Here is a 20198-nt window from a genome sequence, read left to right on the forward strand (position 1 = left end):
TAATCTGCTGTTATCTCACTGCTGCTTTGTGGGATCTTGCTGTGCACCAGTGCGACCGATGCCAGGACACTGGGTAAATTTAAGGAGGAGATAGACGGACTTTTAATTAAGAATGGGTTGGAAGGGTGACGGACAGCAGGCAGGAAAGTGGAGTTAAGGCTGAGATGAGATCAGCCAAGATCATCTTAAATGGTGGTGCAGGTTTGAGGGGCTAAATCGGCCTACTCCTGCTTGTATCACAGACACCAGTCTTCAGCCAAATTCGATTCATGCCACGTGTTACCAAGAAACGGTTGGAGGGAATGGATACTATCAAGGCTATGGGCCCTGACAACATTCCGGCAACAATACTGAAGACTTGGGCTCCAGAACCTGCCGCTCCCCCTAGCCAAGCTGTTCCAGCACAGTTACTACACCGGTATCTACTCGACAATGTGGAAAATTGCCCGGGTACGTCCTGTACGCAAAAATCAGGACAAATCCAACCCGGCCAATTACCACCCCATCAGTCTTACTCTCCATCATCCGGAAAGCAATGGAAGGTGTCATCAACACCGCTATCAATCAGCACCTGCTCAGCCATAACCTGCTCAGTGAGGCCCAGTTTGGGTTCCACCAGGGTCACTCAGCTCCTGACCTCATTACGGCCTTGGTCCAAACATGGACAAAAGAGCTGAATTCCAGAGGTAGGGTGAGAGAGACAGCCCCCTGACACCAAGGCTGCATTTAACCGAGTGTGGCATCAAGAAACCAAGGATTGGAGGGAACCTTCAGGTGATAGTGTTTCCATGTATCTGCTGCCCTTGTCCTTCTAGATGGAAGTGGTCGTGGGATTGGAAGATGCTGCCTGAGGATCTTTGGTGAATTTCTGCAGTGCATCTTAGATAGTTAGTACAATTACTCATGAGTGTCAGTGGTGGAGGGAGTGGGTGTTTGTGGATGTGGTGTCAATCAAGCGGGCTGCTTTGTCCTGGATGGTGTTGAGCTTCTTGAGTGTTGTTGGAGCTGCCCCCCATCCAGGCAGGTGGGGAGTATTCCATCACACTCCTGACTGGTGCCTTGGTGATGGTGGACAGGCTTTGGGGAGCCAGGGGGTGAATGAACTACATTCTCTTTTAAGTTTCAGTCTGTGTAAGGCGAACCACAGCTTCTGTAATTAGTCTCTCGACTTGGTAGAAACCCGTCTTCAGGAGACTGTTACTGTCAGCATTGCCCTGAACTTGAAACAAATTAACCTGTTTTGGCAATGATCAGATGGAGGGACATCCCAAAGTGCTTCACAGCCATGAATTCCTCTTTAATTAACTGCCAACTTCTTCTCCCAAAGTATTCTGGGATCTTTAAAGTGGTGCTGACAAGGAAGGCAAGATTTCAGTGTAATGGTGAAAGACAGTAATTCCAACAGTGCAGCCCTCCCTCAGTACTGACCCTCTGACAGTGCAGCACTCCCTCAGCACTGACCCTCTGACAGTGCAGCCCTCCCTCAGTACTGAACCTCTGACAGTGCGGCACTCCCTCAGTACTGACCCTGTGACAGTGCGGCCTTCCCTCAGTACTGACCCTCTGACAGTGCAGCACTCCCTCAGTACTGACCCTGTGACAGTGCGGCCCTCCCTGAGTACTGACCCTGTGACAGTGCTGCCCTCCCTCAGTATTGACCCTCTGACAGTGCGGCCGTCCCTCTGTACTGATCCTGTGATAGTGCAGCCTTCCCTCAGTACTGGCCCTCCGACAGTGCGGCCCTCCCTCAGTACTGACCCTCCGACAGTGTGACACTCCCTCAGTACTGACCCTCTGACAGTGCGGCACTCCCTCAGTACTGACCCTCCGACAGTGCGGCACTCCCTCAGTACTGTCCCTCTGACAGTGCGGCACTCCCTCAGCACTGACCCTCCGACAGTACAGCCTTCCCTCAGTACTGACCCTCTGACAGTGCGGCAATTCCTCAGCACTGAACCTCCGACAGTGCGGCACACCCTCCGTACTGACCCTCCGACAGTGCAGCCTTCCCTTAGTACTGACCCTCCAACAGTGCATCACTCCATCAGTACTGACCCTCTGACAGTGCGGCGCTCCCTTAGTACTGACCCTGCAGCAGTGCACCAGTCCCTCAGTACTGACCCTCCAACAGTGCACCACTCCATCAGTACTGACCCTCCAACAGTGCAGCCCTCCCTCAGTACTGACCCTCTGACAGTGCTGCACTCCCTCAGTACTGACCCTCTGACAGTGCAGCCCTCCCTCAGTACTGACCCTCTGACAGTGCAGCCCTCCCTCAGTACTGACCCTTTGACAGTGCATCCCTCCCTCAGTACTGACCCTCTGACAGTGCAGCACTCCCTCAGTACTGACCCTCTGACAGTGCGGCCCTCCCTCAGTACTGACCCTCTGACAGTGCAGCACTCCCTCAGCACTGACCCTCTGACAGTGCAGCCCTCCCTCAGTACTGACCCTCTGACAGTGCTGCACCCTCTCAGTACCACACTGCATTCTCAGCCTGGATGATGGGTTAATGTCCAAGGAATGGAACGACATTGTGAGGCCAAGGGGAGAGTGCTCCCTATTGAGGCCCGGCTGATGGAGGTGCTGCCTTTCATTGATACTTGTGTCCTTACACAATGAACACTCTCTGGTACTGACCCGTTACTGTGGCAAACGCAGGACCCACTGAAGCTTGTCAACTGCTTCTGGGCCTTGAGGTCTGGAGCCTGAGGCCTACTTGGGAGGTGGGGCACAGAGAAGCCACTTGGTCCCCACAAAGAGAAAATGAAACACAGACTCACCCTGGTACCTGGTTGTCCTCTGAAGGCAGGCTGTTCGAGTGGTGGATAGGACTCTCTCTGCTGACGCCTGGCCTGGTGCTGGACTCAGCGGCAATGGGGCCTGTCTCAGGAGGCTGTGCCAACCTCTGGCACTCACCCAGATCTGATGTTCCGACTGGAGTTGGCACCTCCGATCTGTCAGTGTTGGCGTGGGGCCATATCTTCACTGTTGTCAGCTCCCTGCCTGCTAAAATGGAGAGAGTGAGAGGGAGTGAGTCAGTGAGAGAGAGGGAATAAGAGAGAGTTGAGAGAGAGGGAGTGAGAGACAGAGAGTCAGATTGAGAGAGAGAGGGAGATGGAGAGGGAGAAGGAGTGAGAGTGAGAGAGAGGGTGTGAGAGTGCGAGTGAGAAAAAGTCTGAGAGAGAGAGAGGGAGTGAGAGAGAGTGTGTGTGTGAGAGAGAGAGAGGGGAAGAGGGAGTGAGAATGAGAGGGAGTGAGAGAGTGAGAGTGAGAGAGAGAGAGTGAGTGTGAGAGAGGCTGTACCGGCATGTTACTGGGAACGCATGGTTTTAACACATTTGGGGACTAATGCAGAAGGTTTTGAATAAAACTCAATGCACAAAATAACCCCTCGCTCAAGACCCACCTCCGACTGGCATTTACTCGAGATTTGCTGTAGAGCAGGGGAGAACGGTCAGGGGTTTGGTGAATGTGCAGGAGAGTTGGGTAAATTCAATCCAGGCAGCATCCTTGACAAACCCAAGGCAGTGAGTGGGGCCTGCGGAGATGAACCCGCCTCAGTTTGGGGTGGGGGAGGGGGCAGCCCCACGCCACACAATGTTCTCACACCCTCCCCTCCTCCCCATGCCCTCTCATCTACCCCATGTCCCCTCTGACCCTCACGCCTCCTTCATGTCCACTCCGAGACACTGTTCCACCAATGATCCCCACGTTTCCCCATGCCAACCCATGTCCCATCCAAACCCCCTATGCACCATCATGTCCCCTCAGACAACCCCTGTCCCTACACGTTCATGAATCCAGCCTGTGTCCCTACATACTCCTACTCTGCTCGACATACCTTACTGATTGCAGATAGCTATTCACCCAGTATCCACTAAGTACAGTCCTCAACACCCATGTAATAGAAAAGAAGGAATCCAAGCCATAACAACCAAATAAAACCATGTTTCAGATCAGTGTGCGAGATGTTCTGCTCTGTCATGGGATGTGAGTGTCACCGGCTGGACGCCCATTTATTTCCCTCCCACTCGCCCTTGAGAAAGTGGTTCTGAGCTAAACCATTGAAATGCACTTGGGGCAGGTAGACCTCCCACTGGTGAAACTGAAGGAACGGCGATGTGTTTCCAAGTCAGGAATGATGAATGGCTCAGCTGAGGACTTGCAGGGGACAGTGTTCTCTGCCCTTCTCGATGGAAGTGGTCGTGGGTTTGGAAGGTGCTGTCTGAGGATCTTTGGTGAATTTCTGCAGTGCGCCTTGTAGATGGTACACACCGCTGCTACTGGGGGGGGGGGGGGGAGTGGATGTGGTGCCAATCAAGCGGGCTGCTTTGTCCTGGAATGGTGTCAAACATTTTAAGATCGTAACATGAAGGAGAAGTAGTGGTTCAGCCAGCCCTACTGAGTTAGCTCTGCCATAACATACTGTGGGGCGAGTGTAAGGCTGTACCCTTTGGCAGGAAGAATAGAGGAGCTGACTACTATTTAAATGGAGAAAGACTGCAAGGAACTGCAGCAGAGGGGGATTTGGGAGCGATTGCGCATAGATCTCGAAAAGCTCGCATCCAAGTTCAGCAGATAATAGGGAAACCAAATGGAATGCCGTTCTTTATTTCAATGGGAATGGAATACAAAATATGGAGGCTTTGCTAAAACTATGCAATTAAACCACAGCCGGGATACAAAGATACACTGGCTTGGAGGCAGTCCAGAAGGGAGTCACTCGGCTGTTCCTGGGAATGGAGGGACTGCCTTGTGAGACAAGGTTGAGTAGGTTGGACATATGCTCAGTGGGGTTCGGAAGAATAAGAAGAGACCTTATTGAAACATACGCGATTCTTAGGGAACGTGAGAGAGGGGCCATTTCCCCTTGTGGGAAAGTCAAGGACCAGGCGGCACCATCTCAGAACAAGGGGGCACCCACTTCTGAGCGAGATGATGAGGGACTCGTTCTCTGAGATGGCAGCGAATGTGCGGAATTCTTTCCCGAAGACGGCTGACGAGGCTGAGTCATTATGTGCATTCAAGGCTGAGGTAGAGAGACTTATCTTTTGAAATGAGGAGGGGAAAAGGCGGAAGAGTGGAGTTGAGGATTATCACATCAGCCTTGACCTCATTGGATGGTGAAGCAGACTAGATGGGCTGAATGGCTTCCTTCTGCTCCCACCATTATCACTCCAGCTGTCTTTTGGTTGTAAGATCCTCATCATTTGTTCCACTTACTCACTCCGCAAACAGAATTAAAAGCTCTCCAACTACTTTCAGTTCCGAAAAGGAGGCATATCAGACCCCAAACATTAACTGAGTTTCTCGTTCCTCTCAGTTTCCCATCGCCTCTTGTTATCAGGTTGTGGATTGTGCTGGAGTAGAATTCTGCTGCTGTTAATGGCCCACAGCGGCACATGGAAGCCCAGTCGGGAGTTGCGAGATCTGTTTGAAGTCTGTCCCATTTAGCACGGGGACAGTACCACATGACACGACGGAGGGAATTTTCAATGTGAAGGTGGGATTTCCGCTCCACAACCACTTTGCTGCGGTTACTCTTCCCAACCTGGAGATACATCTGCAGCCAACAGGTTATCAAGGATGAGGGCAAGTACGGTGTCCCGGGCAGTGTGCTCCAGCACCAACCCCAGGGAGCACTGTGTCCCGGTACTATCCCCCCGGGGAGCACTGTGTCCCCCTACTAACCCCTCTGGTGAGCACTGTGTCCCAGTACTGTCCCCCTGAGGAGCACTGTGTCCCGGTACAATCCCCCCGGGGAGCACTGTGTCCCCCTACTAACCCCTCTGGTGAGCACTGTGTCCCAGTACTGTCCCCCTGAGGAGCACTGTGTCCCGGTACAATCCCCCCGGGGAGCACTGTGTCCCGGTACTAACACCCCGGGGAGCACTGTGTCCCCCTACTAACCCCTCTGGTGAGCACTGTGTCCCGGTACTGTCCCCCTGAGGAGCACTGTGTCCCGGTACTGTCCCCCCAGGGAACACTGTGTCCTGGTACAATCCGCCCGGGGAGCACTGTGTCCCGGTACTGTCCCCCCGGGGAGCACTGTGTCCGGGTACTGTCCCCTGTGGAGCACTGTGTCCCGGTATTGAACACCTGGGGAGCACTGTGTCCCGGTACTGTCCCCCCGGGGAGCACTGTGTCCTGGTACTGTCCCCCGGGGAGCACTGTGTCCCGGTATTGAACACCTGGGGAGCACTGTGTCCCGGTACTGTCCCCCCGGGGAGCACTGTGTCCCGGTACTGTCCCCCCGGGGAGCACTGTGTCCCGGTACTGTCCCCCCCGGGGGAACACTGTGTCCTGGTACTGTCCCCCCCCGGGGAGCACTGTGTCCTGGTACTGTCCACCCAGGGGAGTACTGTGTTCCGGTACTATCCCCCCGGGGAGCACTGTGTCCCGGTACTAACACCCCGAGGAGCACTGTGTCCCAGTACTGTCCCCCTGAGGAGCACCGTGTCCCGGTACTATCCCCCCGGGGAGCACTGTGTCCCGGTATAATCCGCCCGGGGAGCACTGTGTCCCGGTACTGTCCCCCTGAGGAGCACTGTGTCCCGGTACAATCCGCCCGGGGAGCACTGTGTCCCGGTACTGGCCCCCTGGGGAGCACTGTGTCCCGGTACTGACCCCAGGGGTGCACTGTGTCTTGGTACTGTCCCCCAGGGGAGCACTGTGTCTCGGTACTGTCCCCCGGGGAGCACTGTGTCTTGGTACTGTCCCCCCGGGGAGCACTGTGTCCCGGTACTGTCCCCCAGGGGACCATTCTGTCCTGGTACTGTCCCCCCGGGGGAGCACTGTGTCCCGGTACTGTACCCCGGGTAGCACTGTGTGCTGGAACTGTCCCCCAGGGGAGCATTGTGTCCCGGTACTGTCCCCCCGGGGAGCACTGTGTCCCGTACTGTCCCCTGGGAGAGCACTGTGTCCCGGTACTGTCCCCCAGGGGAGCATTGTGTCCTGGTACAGTCCCCCCCGGGGAGAACTGTGTCCCGGTACTGTCCCCAGGGGATCACTGTGTCCCCTTACTGACCCCCGGGGAGCACTGAGTCCGGGTACTGTCCCCCAGGGGCGCACTGTGTCCCTGTATTGTCCTCCGGGGGAGCATTGTGTCTCGGAACTGACCCTCCAGGGAGCACTGTGTCCCGGTACTGTCCCCCTGGAGAGCATTGTGTCTCGGTACTGTCCCCCCCGGGGTGCACTGTGTCCCGGTAATGTCCCCCCGGGAGGCAATGCGTCCCGGTACTTTCCCCCCGGGGAGCACTGTGTCCCGGTACTGTCCACCCCGGGGAGCACTGTCTCCCGGTGCTGTCCCCCGGAGAGCACTGTGTCCTGATACTGTCCCCCAGGGGAGCATTGTGTCCTGGCACTGTCCCCCGGGGAGCACTGTGTCCTGGTACTATCCCCCCGGGGAGCACTGTGTCCCGGTACAGTCCCCCGGGTAGCACTGTGTCCCGGTAATGTCCCCCCGGGAGGCAATGCGTCCCGGTACTTTCCCCCCGGGGAGCACTGTGTCCCGGTGCTGTCCCCCGGGGAGCACTGTGTCCTGGTACTGTTCCCCCAGGGGAGCACTGTGTCCTGGTACTGTCCCCCTGGGGAGCATTGTGTCCAGGTACTGACCCCCAGGGAGCACTGTGTCCCGGTACTGTTACGCAGGGGAGCACTGTGTCCCGATACTGTCCCCCTGGGGAGCACTGTGTCCTGGTACTGTCCCCCCGTGGAGCACTATGTCCAGGTACTGACCCCCCGGGCAGCACTGTGTCACGGTACTGTCCCCCCGGGGGGGCTGTGTGTCCCGGTACTGACCCCCCGGGGAGCACTGTGTCCCGGTACTATCCCCCGGGAAGCACTGTGTCCTGGTACTGTCCCCCCGGGGAGCACTGTGTCCCGGTACTATCCCCCGGGAAGCACTGTGTCCTGGTACTGTCTCCCAGGGGAGCATTGTGACCTGGTACTATCCCCCCAGGGAGCACTGTGTCCCGGTACTGTCCCCCGGGGAGCACTGTGTCCCGGTACTGTCCCCCGGGGAGCACTGTGTCCTGGTACAGTCCCCCAGGGGAGCAGTGTGTCCTGGTACTGTGCCCCCGGGGAGCACTGTGTGCCGGTATAATCCCCCCGGGGAGCACTGTGTCCCGGTACTGTCCCTCGGGGGAGCGCTGTGTCCTGGTACTGTCCCCCTGGGGAGCACTGTGTCCCGGTACTATCCCCCCGGGGAGCACTGTGTCCCGGTACTGTCCCCCGGGGAGAACTGTGTCCTGGTACTATTCCCCCGGGGAGCTCTGCGTCCCGGTACTGTCCCCCAGGGGAGCATTGTGTCCTGGTACTGTCCCCCCGGGGAGCTCTGCGTCCCGGTACTGTCCCCCAGGGGAGCATTGTGTCCTGGTACTGTCACCCCCAGGGAGCACTGTGGCCTGGTACTGTCCCCCAGGGGAGCACTTTGTCCTGGTACTGTCCCCCTGGGAGCACTGTGTCCCGGTGCTGTCCCCCTGGGAGCACTGTGTCCTGGTACGGTCCCCCGGGGGAGCACTGTGTCCCGGTGCTGTCCCCCTGGGGAGCATTGTGTCCTGGTACTGTCCCCCCCGGGGAGCACTGTGTCCCGGTACTGTCCCCCAGGGGCGCACTGTGTCCCTGTATTGTCCCCCGGGGGAGAATTGTGTCCTGGTACTGACCCACGGGCAGCACTGTGTCCCGGTACTGACCCACGGGCAGCACTGTGTCCCGGTACTGTCCCCCTGGGGAGCACTTTGTCCCGGTACTGTCCCCCGGGGAGCACTGTGTCCTGGTACTGTCCCCCGTGGGGAGCACTGTGTCGTGGTACTGTCCCCCCGGGGAGCACTGTGTCCTGGTACTGTCCCCCGGGGAGCACTGTGTCCCGGTACTGTCCCCCGGGGAGCACTGTGTCCCGGTACTGTCCCCCCGGGGAGCACTGTGTCCCGGTACTGTCCCCCCGGGGAGCACTGTGTCCTGGCACTGTCCCCCAGGGGAGCACTGTGTCCCGGTACTGTCCCCCCGGGGAGCACTGTGTCCCGATACTATCCCCCCGGGGAGCACTGTGTCCCGGTACTGACCCCCCGGGGAGCACTGTGTCCCGGTACTATCCCCCCAGGGAGCACTGTGTCCCGGTACTGTCCCCCCGGGAAGCACTGTGTCCTGGTACTGTCCCCCAGGGGAGCACTGTGTCCCGGTACTGTCCCCCCGGGGAGCACTGTGTCCCGATACTATCCCCCCGGGGAGCACTGTGTCCCGGTACTGACCCCCCGGGGAGCACTGTGTCCCGGTACTGACCCCCCGGGGAGCACTGTGTCCCGGTACTGACCCCCCGGGGAGCACTGTGTCCCGGTACTATCCTCTGGGGAGCACTGCATCCTGGTACTGTTCCCCCGGGGAGCACTGTGTCTCGGTACTGTTCCCCTGGGGAGCACTGTGTCTCGGTACTGTTCCCCCGGGGAGCACTGTGTCCCGGTACTGTTCCCCCGGGGAGCACTGTGTCCCGGTACTGCCCCCCCGGGGAGCACTGTGTCCCGGTACTGTCCCCCGGGGAGCACTGAGTCCTGGTACTGTCGCCCAGGGGAGCATTGTGTCCTGGTACTGTCCCCCCGGGGAGCACTGTGTCCCGGTACTGTCCCCCGGGGAGCACTGTGTCCTGGTACTGTCGCCCAGGGGAGCATTGTGTCCTGGTACTGTCCCCCCGGGGGAGCACTGTGTCCTGGTACTGTCCCCCTGGGGGAGCACTGTGTCCCGGTACTGTCCCCCTGGAGAGCATTGTGTCTCGGTACTGACCCCCCGGGGAGCACTGTGTCCCTGTACTGTCCCCCAGGATGTACTGTGTCCCGGTAATGTCCCCTCGGGGTGCACTGTGTCGCGGTACTGTCCCCCCCGGGGAGCACTGTGTCCCGGTACTGCCCCCCCGGGGAGCACTGTGTCCCGGTACTGTCCCCCGGGGAGCACTGTGTCCTGGTACTGTCGCCCAGGGGAGCATTGTGTCCTGGTACTGTCCCCCCGGGGGAGTACTGTGTCCTGGTACTGTCCCCCCGGGGGAGCACTGTGTCCCGGTACTGTCCCCCTGGAGAGCATTGTGTCTCGGTACTGACCCCCCGGGGAGCACTGTGTCCCTGTACTGTCCCCCAGGATGTACTGTGTCCCGGTACTGTCCCCCCGGGGAGCACCGTGTCCCGGAACTATCCCCCCGGGGAGCACTGTATCCCGGTAGTGTCCTCCCGGGGAGCACTGTGTCCCGGTACTGTCCCCCCGGGGAGCACTGTGTCCCGGTACTATCCCCCCCGGGGAACACTGTGTCCCGGTACTGTCCCCTCGGGGTGCACTGTGTCGCGGTACTATCCCCCCGGGGAGCACCGTGTCCCGGTACTATCCCCCCGGGGAGCACTGTATCCCGGTACTATCCCCCCGGGGAGCACTGTGTCCCGGTACTGTCCCCCCGGGGAGCACTGTGTCCAGGTCCTGACCCCCGGGGAGCACTGTGTCCTGGCACTGTCCCCCCCGGGGAGCACTGTGTCCTGGTACTGTCCCCCCCGGGGGAGCACTGTGTCCCTGTACTGACCCCTGGGGTAGCACTGTGTCCCGGTACTGTCCCCCGGGTAGCACAGTGTCCTGGAACTGTCCCCTAGGGGAGCATTGTGTCCTGGTACTGTCCCCCCCGGGGAGCACTGTGTCCTGGTACTGTCCCCCCGGGGAGCACTGTGTCCCGTACTGTCCCCTGGGGGAGCACTGTGTCCCGGTACTGTCCCCCAGGGGAGCACTGAGTCCTGGTACTGTCCCCCCGGGGAGCACTGTGTCCCGTACTGTCCCCTGGGGGAGCACTGTGTCCCGGTACTGTCCCCCAGGGGAGCATTGTGTCCTGGTACAGTCCCCCCCGGGGAGAACTGTGTCCCGGTACTATCCCCCAGGGGAGCACTGTGTCCCGGTACTGTCTCCCCCGGGGAGAACTGTGTCCCGGTACTGTCCCCCAGGGGATCACCGTGTCCCCGTACTGACCCCCTGGGACCACTGTGTCCGGGTACTGTCCCCCGAGTCGCACTGTGTCCCTGTATTGTCCCCCGGGGGAGAATTGTGTCTCGGTACTGACCCCCCAGGGAGCACTGTGTCCCGGTACTGACCCACGGGCAGCACTGTGTCCCGGTACTGTCCCCCTGGAGAGCATTGTGTCTCTGTCCTGTCCCCCCCGGGTAGCACTGTGTCCCTGTACTGTCCCCCAGGATGCACTGGGTCCCGGTAATGTCCCCCGGGGGGGCACTGCGTCCCGGTACCTTCCCCCCGGGGAGCACTTTGTCCCGGTACTGTTCCCCCAGGGAGCACTCTGTCCGGGTACTGTTCCCCAGGGGTGCACTGTGTCCCGGTACTGTCCACTCGGGGAGCACTGTGTCCCGGTACTGTCCCCCGGGAAGCACTGTGTACTGGTACTGTCTCCCAGGGGAGCATTGTGTCCTGGTACTGTCCCCCCGGGGGAGCACTGTGTCCTGGTACTATCCCCCCGGGGAGCACTGTGTCCCGGTACTGTCCCCCGGGGAGCACTGTGTCCTGGTACTGTCCCCCAGGGGAGCACTCTCCTGGTACTGTCCCCCGGGGAGCACTCTGTCCTGGTACTGTCCCCCCGGGGAGCACTGTGTCCCGGTACTATCCCCCCGGGGAGCACTGTGTCCCGGTACTGTCCCCCGGGGAGCACTGTGTCCTGGTACTGTCCCCCAGGGGAGCATTGTGTCCTGGTACTGTCCCCCGGGGGTGCACTGTGTCCTGGTACTATCCCCCCGGGGAGCTCTGCGTCCCGGTACTGTCCCCCAGGGAGCACTGTGTCCCGGTACTGTCTCCCGGGGAGCACTGTGTCCCGGTACTATCCGCCCTGGGGAGCAATGTGTCCCGGTACTATCCCCCCGGGGTGCACTGTGTCCCGGTACTGTCCCCCCCGGGGAACACTGTGTCCCGGTACTGTCCCCTCGGGGTGCACTGTGTCGCGGTACTATCCCCCCGGGGAGCACTGTGTCCTCGTACTGTCCCCCCGGGGAGCACTGTGTCCCGGTACTCTCCCCCCTGGGGAGCAATGTGTCCCGGTACTATCCGCCCTGGGGAGCACTGTGTCCCGGTACTCTCCCCCCCGGGGTGCACTGTGTCCCGGTACTGTCCCCCGGGGAGCACTGTGTCCTGGTACTGTCCCCCCGGGGGAGCACTGTGTCCCGGTACTATCCCCCCGGGGAGCACTGTGTCCAGGTACTGACCCTCAGGGAGCACTGTGTCCCGGTAGTGTCCCCCCGGGGGGCACTGTGTCCCGGTACTGTCCCCCCCGGGGAGCACTGTGTCCCGGTGCTGTCCCCCCCGGGGAGCACTGTGTCCTGGTGCTGTTCCCCGGGGAGCACTGTGTCCCGGTACTATCCCCCCTGGGGAGCACTGTGTCCCGGTACTATCCCCCCTGGGGAGCCCTGTGTCCTGGTACTGTCCCCCTGGGGAGCACTGTGTCCCGGTACTATCCCCCCTGGGGAGCACTGTGTCCCGTTACTATCCCCCCTGGGAAGCACAGTGTCCTGGTATTGTTCCCCCTGGGGAGCACTGTGTGCCGGTACTGTCCCCCCGGGGGAGCACTGTGTCCTGGTACTGTCCCCCCGGGGGAGCACTGTGTCCTGGTACTGTCCCCCCGGGGGAGCACTGTGTCCCGGTACTGTCCCCCCGGGGGAGCACTGTGTCCTGGTACTGTCCCCCCGGGGGAGCACTGTGTCCTGGTACTGTCCCCCCGGGGTGCACTGTGTCCCGGGACTGTCCCCCCGGGGTGCACTGTGTCCCGGTACTAACCCCCGGGGAGCACTGTGTCCCGGTACTGTCCCCCGGGGAGCACTGTGTCCTGGTACTGTCGCCCAGGGGAGCATTGTGTCCTGGTACTGTCCCCCCGGGGAGCACTGTGTCCCGGAACTGTCCCCCGGGGATCACTGTGTCCTGGTACTGTCCCCCCAGGGGACTATTGTGTCCTGGTACTGTCCCCCCGGGGGAGCACTGTGTCCCGGTACTATCCCCCCTGGGGAGCACTGTCCCCCGGTACTGTCCCCCGGGGAGCACTGTGTCCTTGTACTGTCCCCCAGGGGAGCACAGTGTCCCGGTACTATCCCCCCTGGGGAGCACTGTCCGCTGGTACTGTGCCCCGGGGAGCACTGTGTCCCGGTACTATCCCCCTGGGGAGCACTGTCCCACGGTACTGTCCCCCGGTGATCACTGTGTCCCGGTACTGTCCCCCCGGGGAGCACTGTGTCCCGGTACTGTCCACCTGGGGAGCACTGTGTCCCGGTACTGTCCCCCTGGAGAGCATTGTGTCTCGGTATTGTCCCCCCGGGGGAGCAGTGTGACCCGGTACTATCCCCCCTGGGGAGCACTGCGTCCCGGTACTATCCTCCCTGGGGAGCACTGTGTCCTGGTACTGTCCCCCGGGGAGGACTGTGTCCTGGTACTGTATCCCGGTACTGTCCCCCAGGGGAGCATTGTGTCCTGGTACTGACCCCCGGGGAGGACTGTGTCCTGGTACTGTGTCCCGGTACTGTCCCCCCCGGGGAGCACTGTGTCCCGGTACTGTCCCCCGGGGAGCACTGTGTCCTGGGACAGTCCCCCCGGGGAGCACTGTGTCCTGATACTGTCCCCCGGGGAGCACTGTATCCCGGTACTGTCCCTCCGGGGAGCACTGTGTCCCGGTACTGTCCCCCCAAGGAGCACTGTGTCCCGGTACTGTCCCCCCGGGGAGCACTGTGTCCCGTTACTGTCCCCCCAGGGGGCACTGTGTCCTGGTATTGTCCCCCCTGGTGAGCATTATGTCCAGGTACTGTCCCCCCAGGGAGCACTACGTCCCGGTACTGTCACCCCAGGTGAGTACTGCGCCCCGGTACTTTCCCCCAGGGGAGTATTGTGTCCTGGTACTGTCCCCCAGGGGAGCATTGTGTCCTAGTACAGTCCCCCCGGGGAGCACTGTGTCCCGTACTGTCCCCTGGGGGAGCACTGTGTCCCGGTACTGTCCCCCAGGAGAGCATTGTGTCCTGGTACTGTCGCCCCCGGGATGCACTGTGTTCCGGTACTGACCCCCGGGGAGCACTGTGTCAGGGTACTGACCCCCAGGGGCGCACTGTGTCCCGGTATTGTCCCCCGGGGGAGCATTGTGTCCTGGTACTGACCCCCCAGAGAGCACTGTGTCCCGGTTCTGACCCCCAGGCATCACTGTGTCCCGGTACTGTCCCCCTGGAGATCATTGTGTCTCGGTACTGTCCCCCCCGGTGAGCACTGTGTCCCTGTACTGTCCCCCGGGGAGCACTGTGCCCCGGTAATGTCCCCCCGGGGAGCACTGTGTCCGGGTACTGTCCCCCGGGGAGCACTGTGTCCCTTTACTGTCCCCCCGGGGAGCACTGTGTCCAGGTACTGTCCCCCCCGGGAAGCACTGTGTCCCGGTACTGTCCCCCCGGGGAGCACTGTGTCCCGGTACTGTCCCCCCCAGGGTGCACTGTGTCCCGGTACTGCCCCCCCCGGGGAGCACTGTATCCAGGTCCTGACCCCCGGGGAGCACTGTGTCCAGGTACTATCCCCCCGGGGAGCACTGTGTCCAGGTACTGTCCCCCCCGGGGAGCACTGTGTCCTGGTGCTGTTCCCCGGGGAGCACTGTGTCCTGGTACTGTCCCCCTGGGGAGCACTGTGTCCAGGTACTGACCCCCAGGGAGCACTGTGTCCCGGTACTGTCCCCCCGGGGAGCACTGTGTCCCGGTACTGTCCCCCCGGGGAGCACTGTATCCAGGTCCTGACCCCCGGGGAGCACTGTGTCCAGGTACTATCCCCCCGGGGAGCACTGTGTCCAGGTACTGTCCCCCCCGGGGAGCACTGTGTCCTGGTACTGTCCCCCTGGGGAGCACTGTGTCCAGGTACTGTCCCCCGCGAGCACTGTGTCCCGGTACTGTCCCCCCGGGGAGCACTGTGTCCTGGTACTGTCCCCCGGCGAGAACTGTGTCCAGGTACTGACCCCCCGGGGAGCACTGTGTCCTGGTGCTGTTCCCCGGGGAGCACTGTGTCCTGGTACTGTCCCCCTGGGGAGCACTGTGTCCAGGTACTGTCCCCCGCGAGCACTGTGTCCCGGTACTGTCCCCCCGGGGAGCACTGTGTCCTGGTACTGTCCCCCTGGGGAGCACTGTGTCCAGGTACTGTCCCCCGCGAGCACTGTGTCCCGGTACTGTCCCCCCGGGGAGCACTGTGTCCTGGTACTGTCCCCCTGGGGAGCACTGTTTCCAGGTACTGACCCCCGGGGAGCACTGTGTCCAGGTCCTGACCCCCGGGGAGCGCCGTGTCCTGGTACTGTCCCCCCGGGGAGCACTGTGTCCCGGTACTGTCCCCCGGGGGAGCACAGTGTCCCGGTACTGTCCCCCGGGGAGCACTGTGTCCTGGTACTGTCCCCCAGGGGAGCATTGTGTCCTGGTACTGTCCCCCCGTGGAGCACTGTGTCCCGGTACTGTCCCCCCGGGGAGCACTGTGTCCTGGTACTGTCCCCCAGGGGAGCACTGTGTCCTGGTACTGTCCTCCCCGGGGAGCACTATGTCCCGGTACTTTCCCCCCCGGGGAGCACTGTGTCCCGGTACTGACCCCCGGGGAGCACGGTGTCCTGGTATTGTCCCCCCGGGGAGCACTGTGTCCCGTACTGTCCCCTGGGGGAGTACTGACCCCCAGGGGAGCATTGTGTTCTGGTACTGTCCCCCCCAGGATGCACTGTGTCCCGGTACTGTCCACCCCAGGGAGCACTGTGTCCCGGTACTGACCCCCGGGGACCACTGTGTCTGTGTACTGTCCCCCAGGGGCGCACTGTGTCCCGGTATTGTCCCCCGGGGGAGCATTGTGTCCTGGTACTGACCCCCCAGGGAGCATTGTGTCCTGGTACTGACCCCCCAGGCAGCACTGTGTCCCGGTACTATCCCCCCTGGAGAGGAAAGTGTCCTGTACTGTCCCCCCGGGGGGCACTTTGTCCTGGTACTGTCTCCCCGGGGAGCACTATGTCCCGGTACTGTCCCCCTGGAGAGCACTGTGTCCCGGTACTATCCTCCCTGGGGAGCCCTGTGTCCCGGTACTATCCCCCCTGGGGAGCACTGTGTCCTGGTACTGTCCCAGTGGGGGAGCACTGTGTCCCGGTACTGTCCCCCCGGGGAGCACTGTGTCCTGGTACTGTCCTCCCGGGGAGCACTGTGTCCCGGTACTGTCCCCCCGGGGAGCACTGTGTCCGGTACTGTCCCCCGGGGAGCACTGTGTCCCGGTACTATCCCCTCTGGGGAGCACTGTGTCCCGGTACTGTCCTCCCGGGGAGCACTGTGTCCTGGTACTGTCCCCCGGGGAGCATTGAGTCCTGGTACTGTCCCCCCGGGGGAGCACTGTGTCCCGGTATTGTCCACCTGGGGAGCACTATGTCCCGGTACTGTCCCCCTGGAGAGCATTGTGTCTCGGTCCTGTCCCCCCAGGGGAGCACTGTGTCCCGGTACTGTGCCCCTGGAGAGCATTGTGTCTCGGTACTGTCCCCCCCGGTGAGCACTGTGTCCCTGTACTGTCCCCCGGGGAGCACTGTGTCCCGGTAATGTCCCCCCAGAGAGCGCAGTGTCCCGGTACTGTCCCCCCGGGGAGCACTGTGTCCCGTTACTGTCCCCCGGGGAGCATTGTGTCCTTGTACTGTCCCCCCGGGGAGCACTGTATCCAGGTACTGTCCCCCCCGGGGAGCACTGTGTCCCAGTACTGTCCCCCCAGGGTGCACTGTGTCCCGGTACTGTCCCCCAGGGGTGCACTGTGTCCCGGTACTGCCCTCCCGGGGAGCACTGTGTCCAGGTACTGTCCCCCCCGGGGACCACTGTGTCCCGGTGCTGTCCCCCGGGGAGCACTGTGTCCTGGTACTGTCCCCCTGGGAGCATTGTGTCCAGGTACTGTCCCCCCGGGGAGCACTGTGTCCTGGGACTGTCCCCCAGGGAGCATTGTGTCCAGGTACTGTCCCCCCGGGGAGCACTGTGTCCTGGTACTGTCCCCCGGGGAGAACTGTATCCAGGTAGTGACCCCCGGGGAGCACTGTGTCCAGGTACTGTCCCCCCGGGGAGCACTGTGTCCAGGTCCTGACCCCCGGGGAGCGCTGTGTCCTGGTACTGTCCCCCCAGAGAGCGCAGTGTCCCGGTACTGTCCCCCCGGGGAGCACTGTGTCCCGTTACTGTCCCCCGGGGAGCATTGTGTCCTTGTACTGTCCCCCCGGGGAGCACTGTGTCCAGGTACTGTCCCCCCCGGGGAGCACTGTGTCCCGGTACTGTCCCCCAGGGTGCACTGTGTCCCGGTACTGTCCCCCAGGGGTGCACTGTGTCCCGGTACTGCCCTCCCGGGGAGCACTGTGTCCAGGTACTGTCCCCCCGGGGAACACTGTGTCCAGGTCCTGACCCCCGGGGAGCGCTGTGTCCTGGTACTGTCCCCCCGGGGAGCACTATGTCCGGGTACTGTCCCCCCGGGGAGCACTGTGTCCCGGTACTGTCCCCCCTGAGGAGCACTGTGTCCCGGTACTGTCCCCCGGGGAGCACTGTGTCCCGGTACTGTCCCCCCTTGGGGAGCACTGTGTCCCAGTACTGTCCCCCCGGGAGCACTGTGTCCAGGTACTGACCCCCCGGGGAGCACTGTGTCACTGTACTGTCCCCCAGGGAGCACTGTGTCCTGGTACTGTCCCCCCGGGGAGCACTATGTCCCTGTAGTGTACACCTGGGAGCACTGTGTCCCTGTACTGTTCCCCCGGGGAGCACTGTGTCCCGGTACTGTCCCCCCGGGGAGCAGTATGTCCCGGTACTGTCCCCCTGGAGAGCATTGTGTCTCGGTACTGTCCCCCCGGGGAGCACTGTGTCCCGGTACTATTCCCCCTGGGGAGCACTGTGTCCCGGTACTGTCCCGCCGGGGAGCACTGTGTCCCGGTACTATCCCCCCTGGGGAGCACTGTGTCCCGGTACTGTCCCCCTGGGGAGCACTGTGTCCTGGTACTGTCCCCCCTGGGGAGAACTGTGTCCCGGTACTGTCCCCCCGGGGAGCACTGTGTCCCGGTACTATCCCCCCTGGGGAGCACTGTGTCCCGGTACTGTCCCCCCGGGGAGCACTGTGTCCCGGTACTATCCCCCCTGGGGAGCACTGTGTCCCGGTACTGTCCCCCCGGGGAGCACTGTGTCCCGGTACTGTCCCCCGGGGGGCACTGTGTCCCGGTATTGTCCCCGGGGGGAGCATTGTGTCCTGGAACTGTCCCCCGGGGAGCACTGTGTCCTGATACTGTGCCCCCGGGGAGCACTGTGTCCCGGGACTGTGCCCCCCGAGAAGCACTGCGTCCCGGTACTGTTCCCCCAGGGGAGCATTGTGTCCTGGTACTGTCCCCCCTGGTGAGCATTATGTCCCGGTACTGTCACCCCAGGTGAGTACTGTGCCCCGGTACTTTCCCCCAGGGGAGCATTGTGTCCTGGTACTGTCCCCCTGGGGAGCACAGTGTCCCGGTACTGTCCCCTGGGGGAGCACTGTGCCCCGGTACTGTCCCCCAGGGGAGCATTGTGTCCTGGTACTGTCCTCCCCGGGGAGCACTGTGTCCCGTACTGTCCCCTGGGGGAGCACTGTGTCCCGGTACTGTCCCCCAGGGGAGCATTGTGTCCTGGTACTGTCCTCCCTGGGGAGCACTGTGTCCCGGTACTGTCCCCTGGGGGAGCACTGTGCCCCGGTACTGTCCCCCAGGGGAGCATTGTGTCCTGGTACTGTCCTCCCCGGGGAGCACTGTGTCCCGTACTGTCCCCTGGGGGAGCACTGTGTCCCGGTGCTGTCCCCCAGGGGAGCATTGTGTCCTGGTACAGTCCTCCCTGGGGAGCACTGTGTCCCGGTACTGTCCCCTGGGGGAGCACCGTGCCCCGGTACTGTCCCCCCAGGGGACTATTGTGTCCTGGTACTGTCCCCCCGGGGGAGCACTGTGTCCCGGTACTATCCCCCCTGGGGAGCACTGTCCCCCGGTACTGTCCCCCGGGGAGCACTGTGTCCTTGTACTGTCCCCCAGGGGAGCACAGTGTCCCGGTACTATCCCCCCTGGGGAGCACTGTCCGCTGGTACTGTGCCCCGGGGAGCACTGTGTCCCGGTACTATCCCCCTGGGGAGCACTGTCCCACGGTACTGTCCCCCGGTGATCACTGTGTCCCGGTACTGTCCCCCCGGGGAGCACTGTGTCCCGGTACTGTCCACCTGGGGAGCACTGTGTCCCGGTACTGTCCCCCTGGAGAGCATTGTGTCTCGGTATTGTCCCCCCGGGGGAGCAGTGTGACCCGGTACTATCCCCCCTGGGGAGCACTGCGTCCCGGTACTATCCTCCCTGGGGAGCACTGTGTCCTGGTACTGTCCCCCGGGGAGGACTGTGTCCTGGTACTGTATCCCGGTACTGTCCCCCAGGGGAGCATTGTGTCCTGGTACTGACCCCCGGGGAGGACTGTGTCCTGGTACTGTGTCCCGGTACTGTCCCCCCCGGGGAGCACTGTGTCCCGGTACTGTCCCCCGGGGAGCACTGTGTCCTGGGACAGTCCCCCCGGGGAGCACTGTGTCCTGATACTGTCCCCCGGGGAGCACTGTATCCCGGTACTGTCCCTCCGGGGAGCACTGTGTCCCGGTACTGTCCCCCCAAGGAGCACTGTGTCCCGGTACTGTCCCCCCGGGGAGCACTGTGTCCCGTTACTGTCCCCCCAGGGGGCACTGTGTCCTGGTATTGTCCCCCCTGGTGAGCATTATGTCCAGGTACTGTCCCCCCAGGGAGCACTACGTCCCGGTACTGTCACCCCAGGTGAGTACTGCGCCCCGGTACTTTCCCCCAGGGGAGTATTGTGTCCTGGTACTGTCCCCCAGGGGAGCATTGTGTCCTAGTACAGTCCCCCCGGGGAGCACTGTGTCCCGTACTGTCCCCTGGGGGAGCACTGTGTCCCGGTACTGTCCCCCAGGAGAGCATTGTGTCCTGGTACTGTCGCCCCCGGGATGCACTGTGTTCCGGTACTGACCCCCGGGGAGCACTGTGTCAGGGTACTGACCCCCAGGGGCGCACTGTGTCCCGGTATTGTCCCCCGGGGGAGCATTGTGTCCTGGTACTGACCCCCCAGAGAGCACTGTGTCCCGGTTCTGACCCCCAGGCATCACTGTGTCCCGGTACTGTCCCCCTGGAGATCATTGTGTCTCGGTAC

The 20198-nt window shown here is 62.2% G+C and overlaps 1 protein-coding gene across 2 annotated transcripts in view; it reads right to left on the reverse strand.

The window, feature by feature from the left end:
• The window catches only part of LOC122548037 (uncharacterized protein KIAA1614-like), a 200047-nt gene that overhangs the window by 62440 nt on the left and 117409 nt on the right, over window positions 1-20198 (reverse strand). For both annotated transcript variants that reach the window (XM_087990290.1, XM_087990289.1), the window contains one exon: window positions 2784-3009. In XM_087990290.1, coding sequence (XP_087846416.1) covers window positions 2784-3009 — 226 coding nt within the window. The remainder of the gene's footprint in view (window positions 1-2783; window positions 3010-20198) is intronic.

The sequence above is a fragment of the Chiloscyllium plagiosum genome, unplaced genomic scaffold (genome assembly GCF_037043375.1).
Source record: "Chiloscyllium plagiosum isolate Xiang-an unplaced genomic scaffold, Cpla_swu_hap1 HiC_scaffold_9, whole genome shotgun sequence".
Taxonomy (NCBI): Eukaryota; Metazoa; Chordata; class Chondrichthyes; order Orectolobiformes; family Hemiscylliidae; genus Chiloscyllium; species Chiloscyllium plagiosum.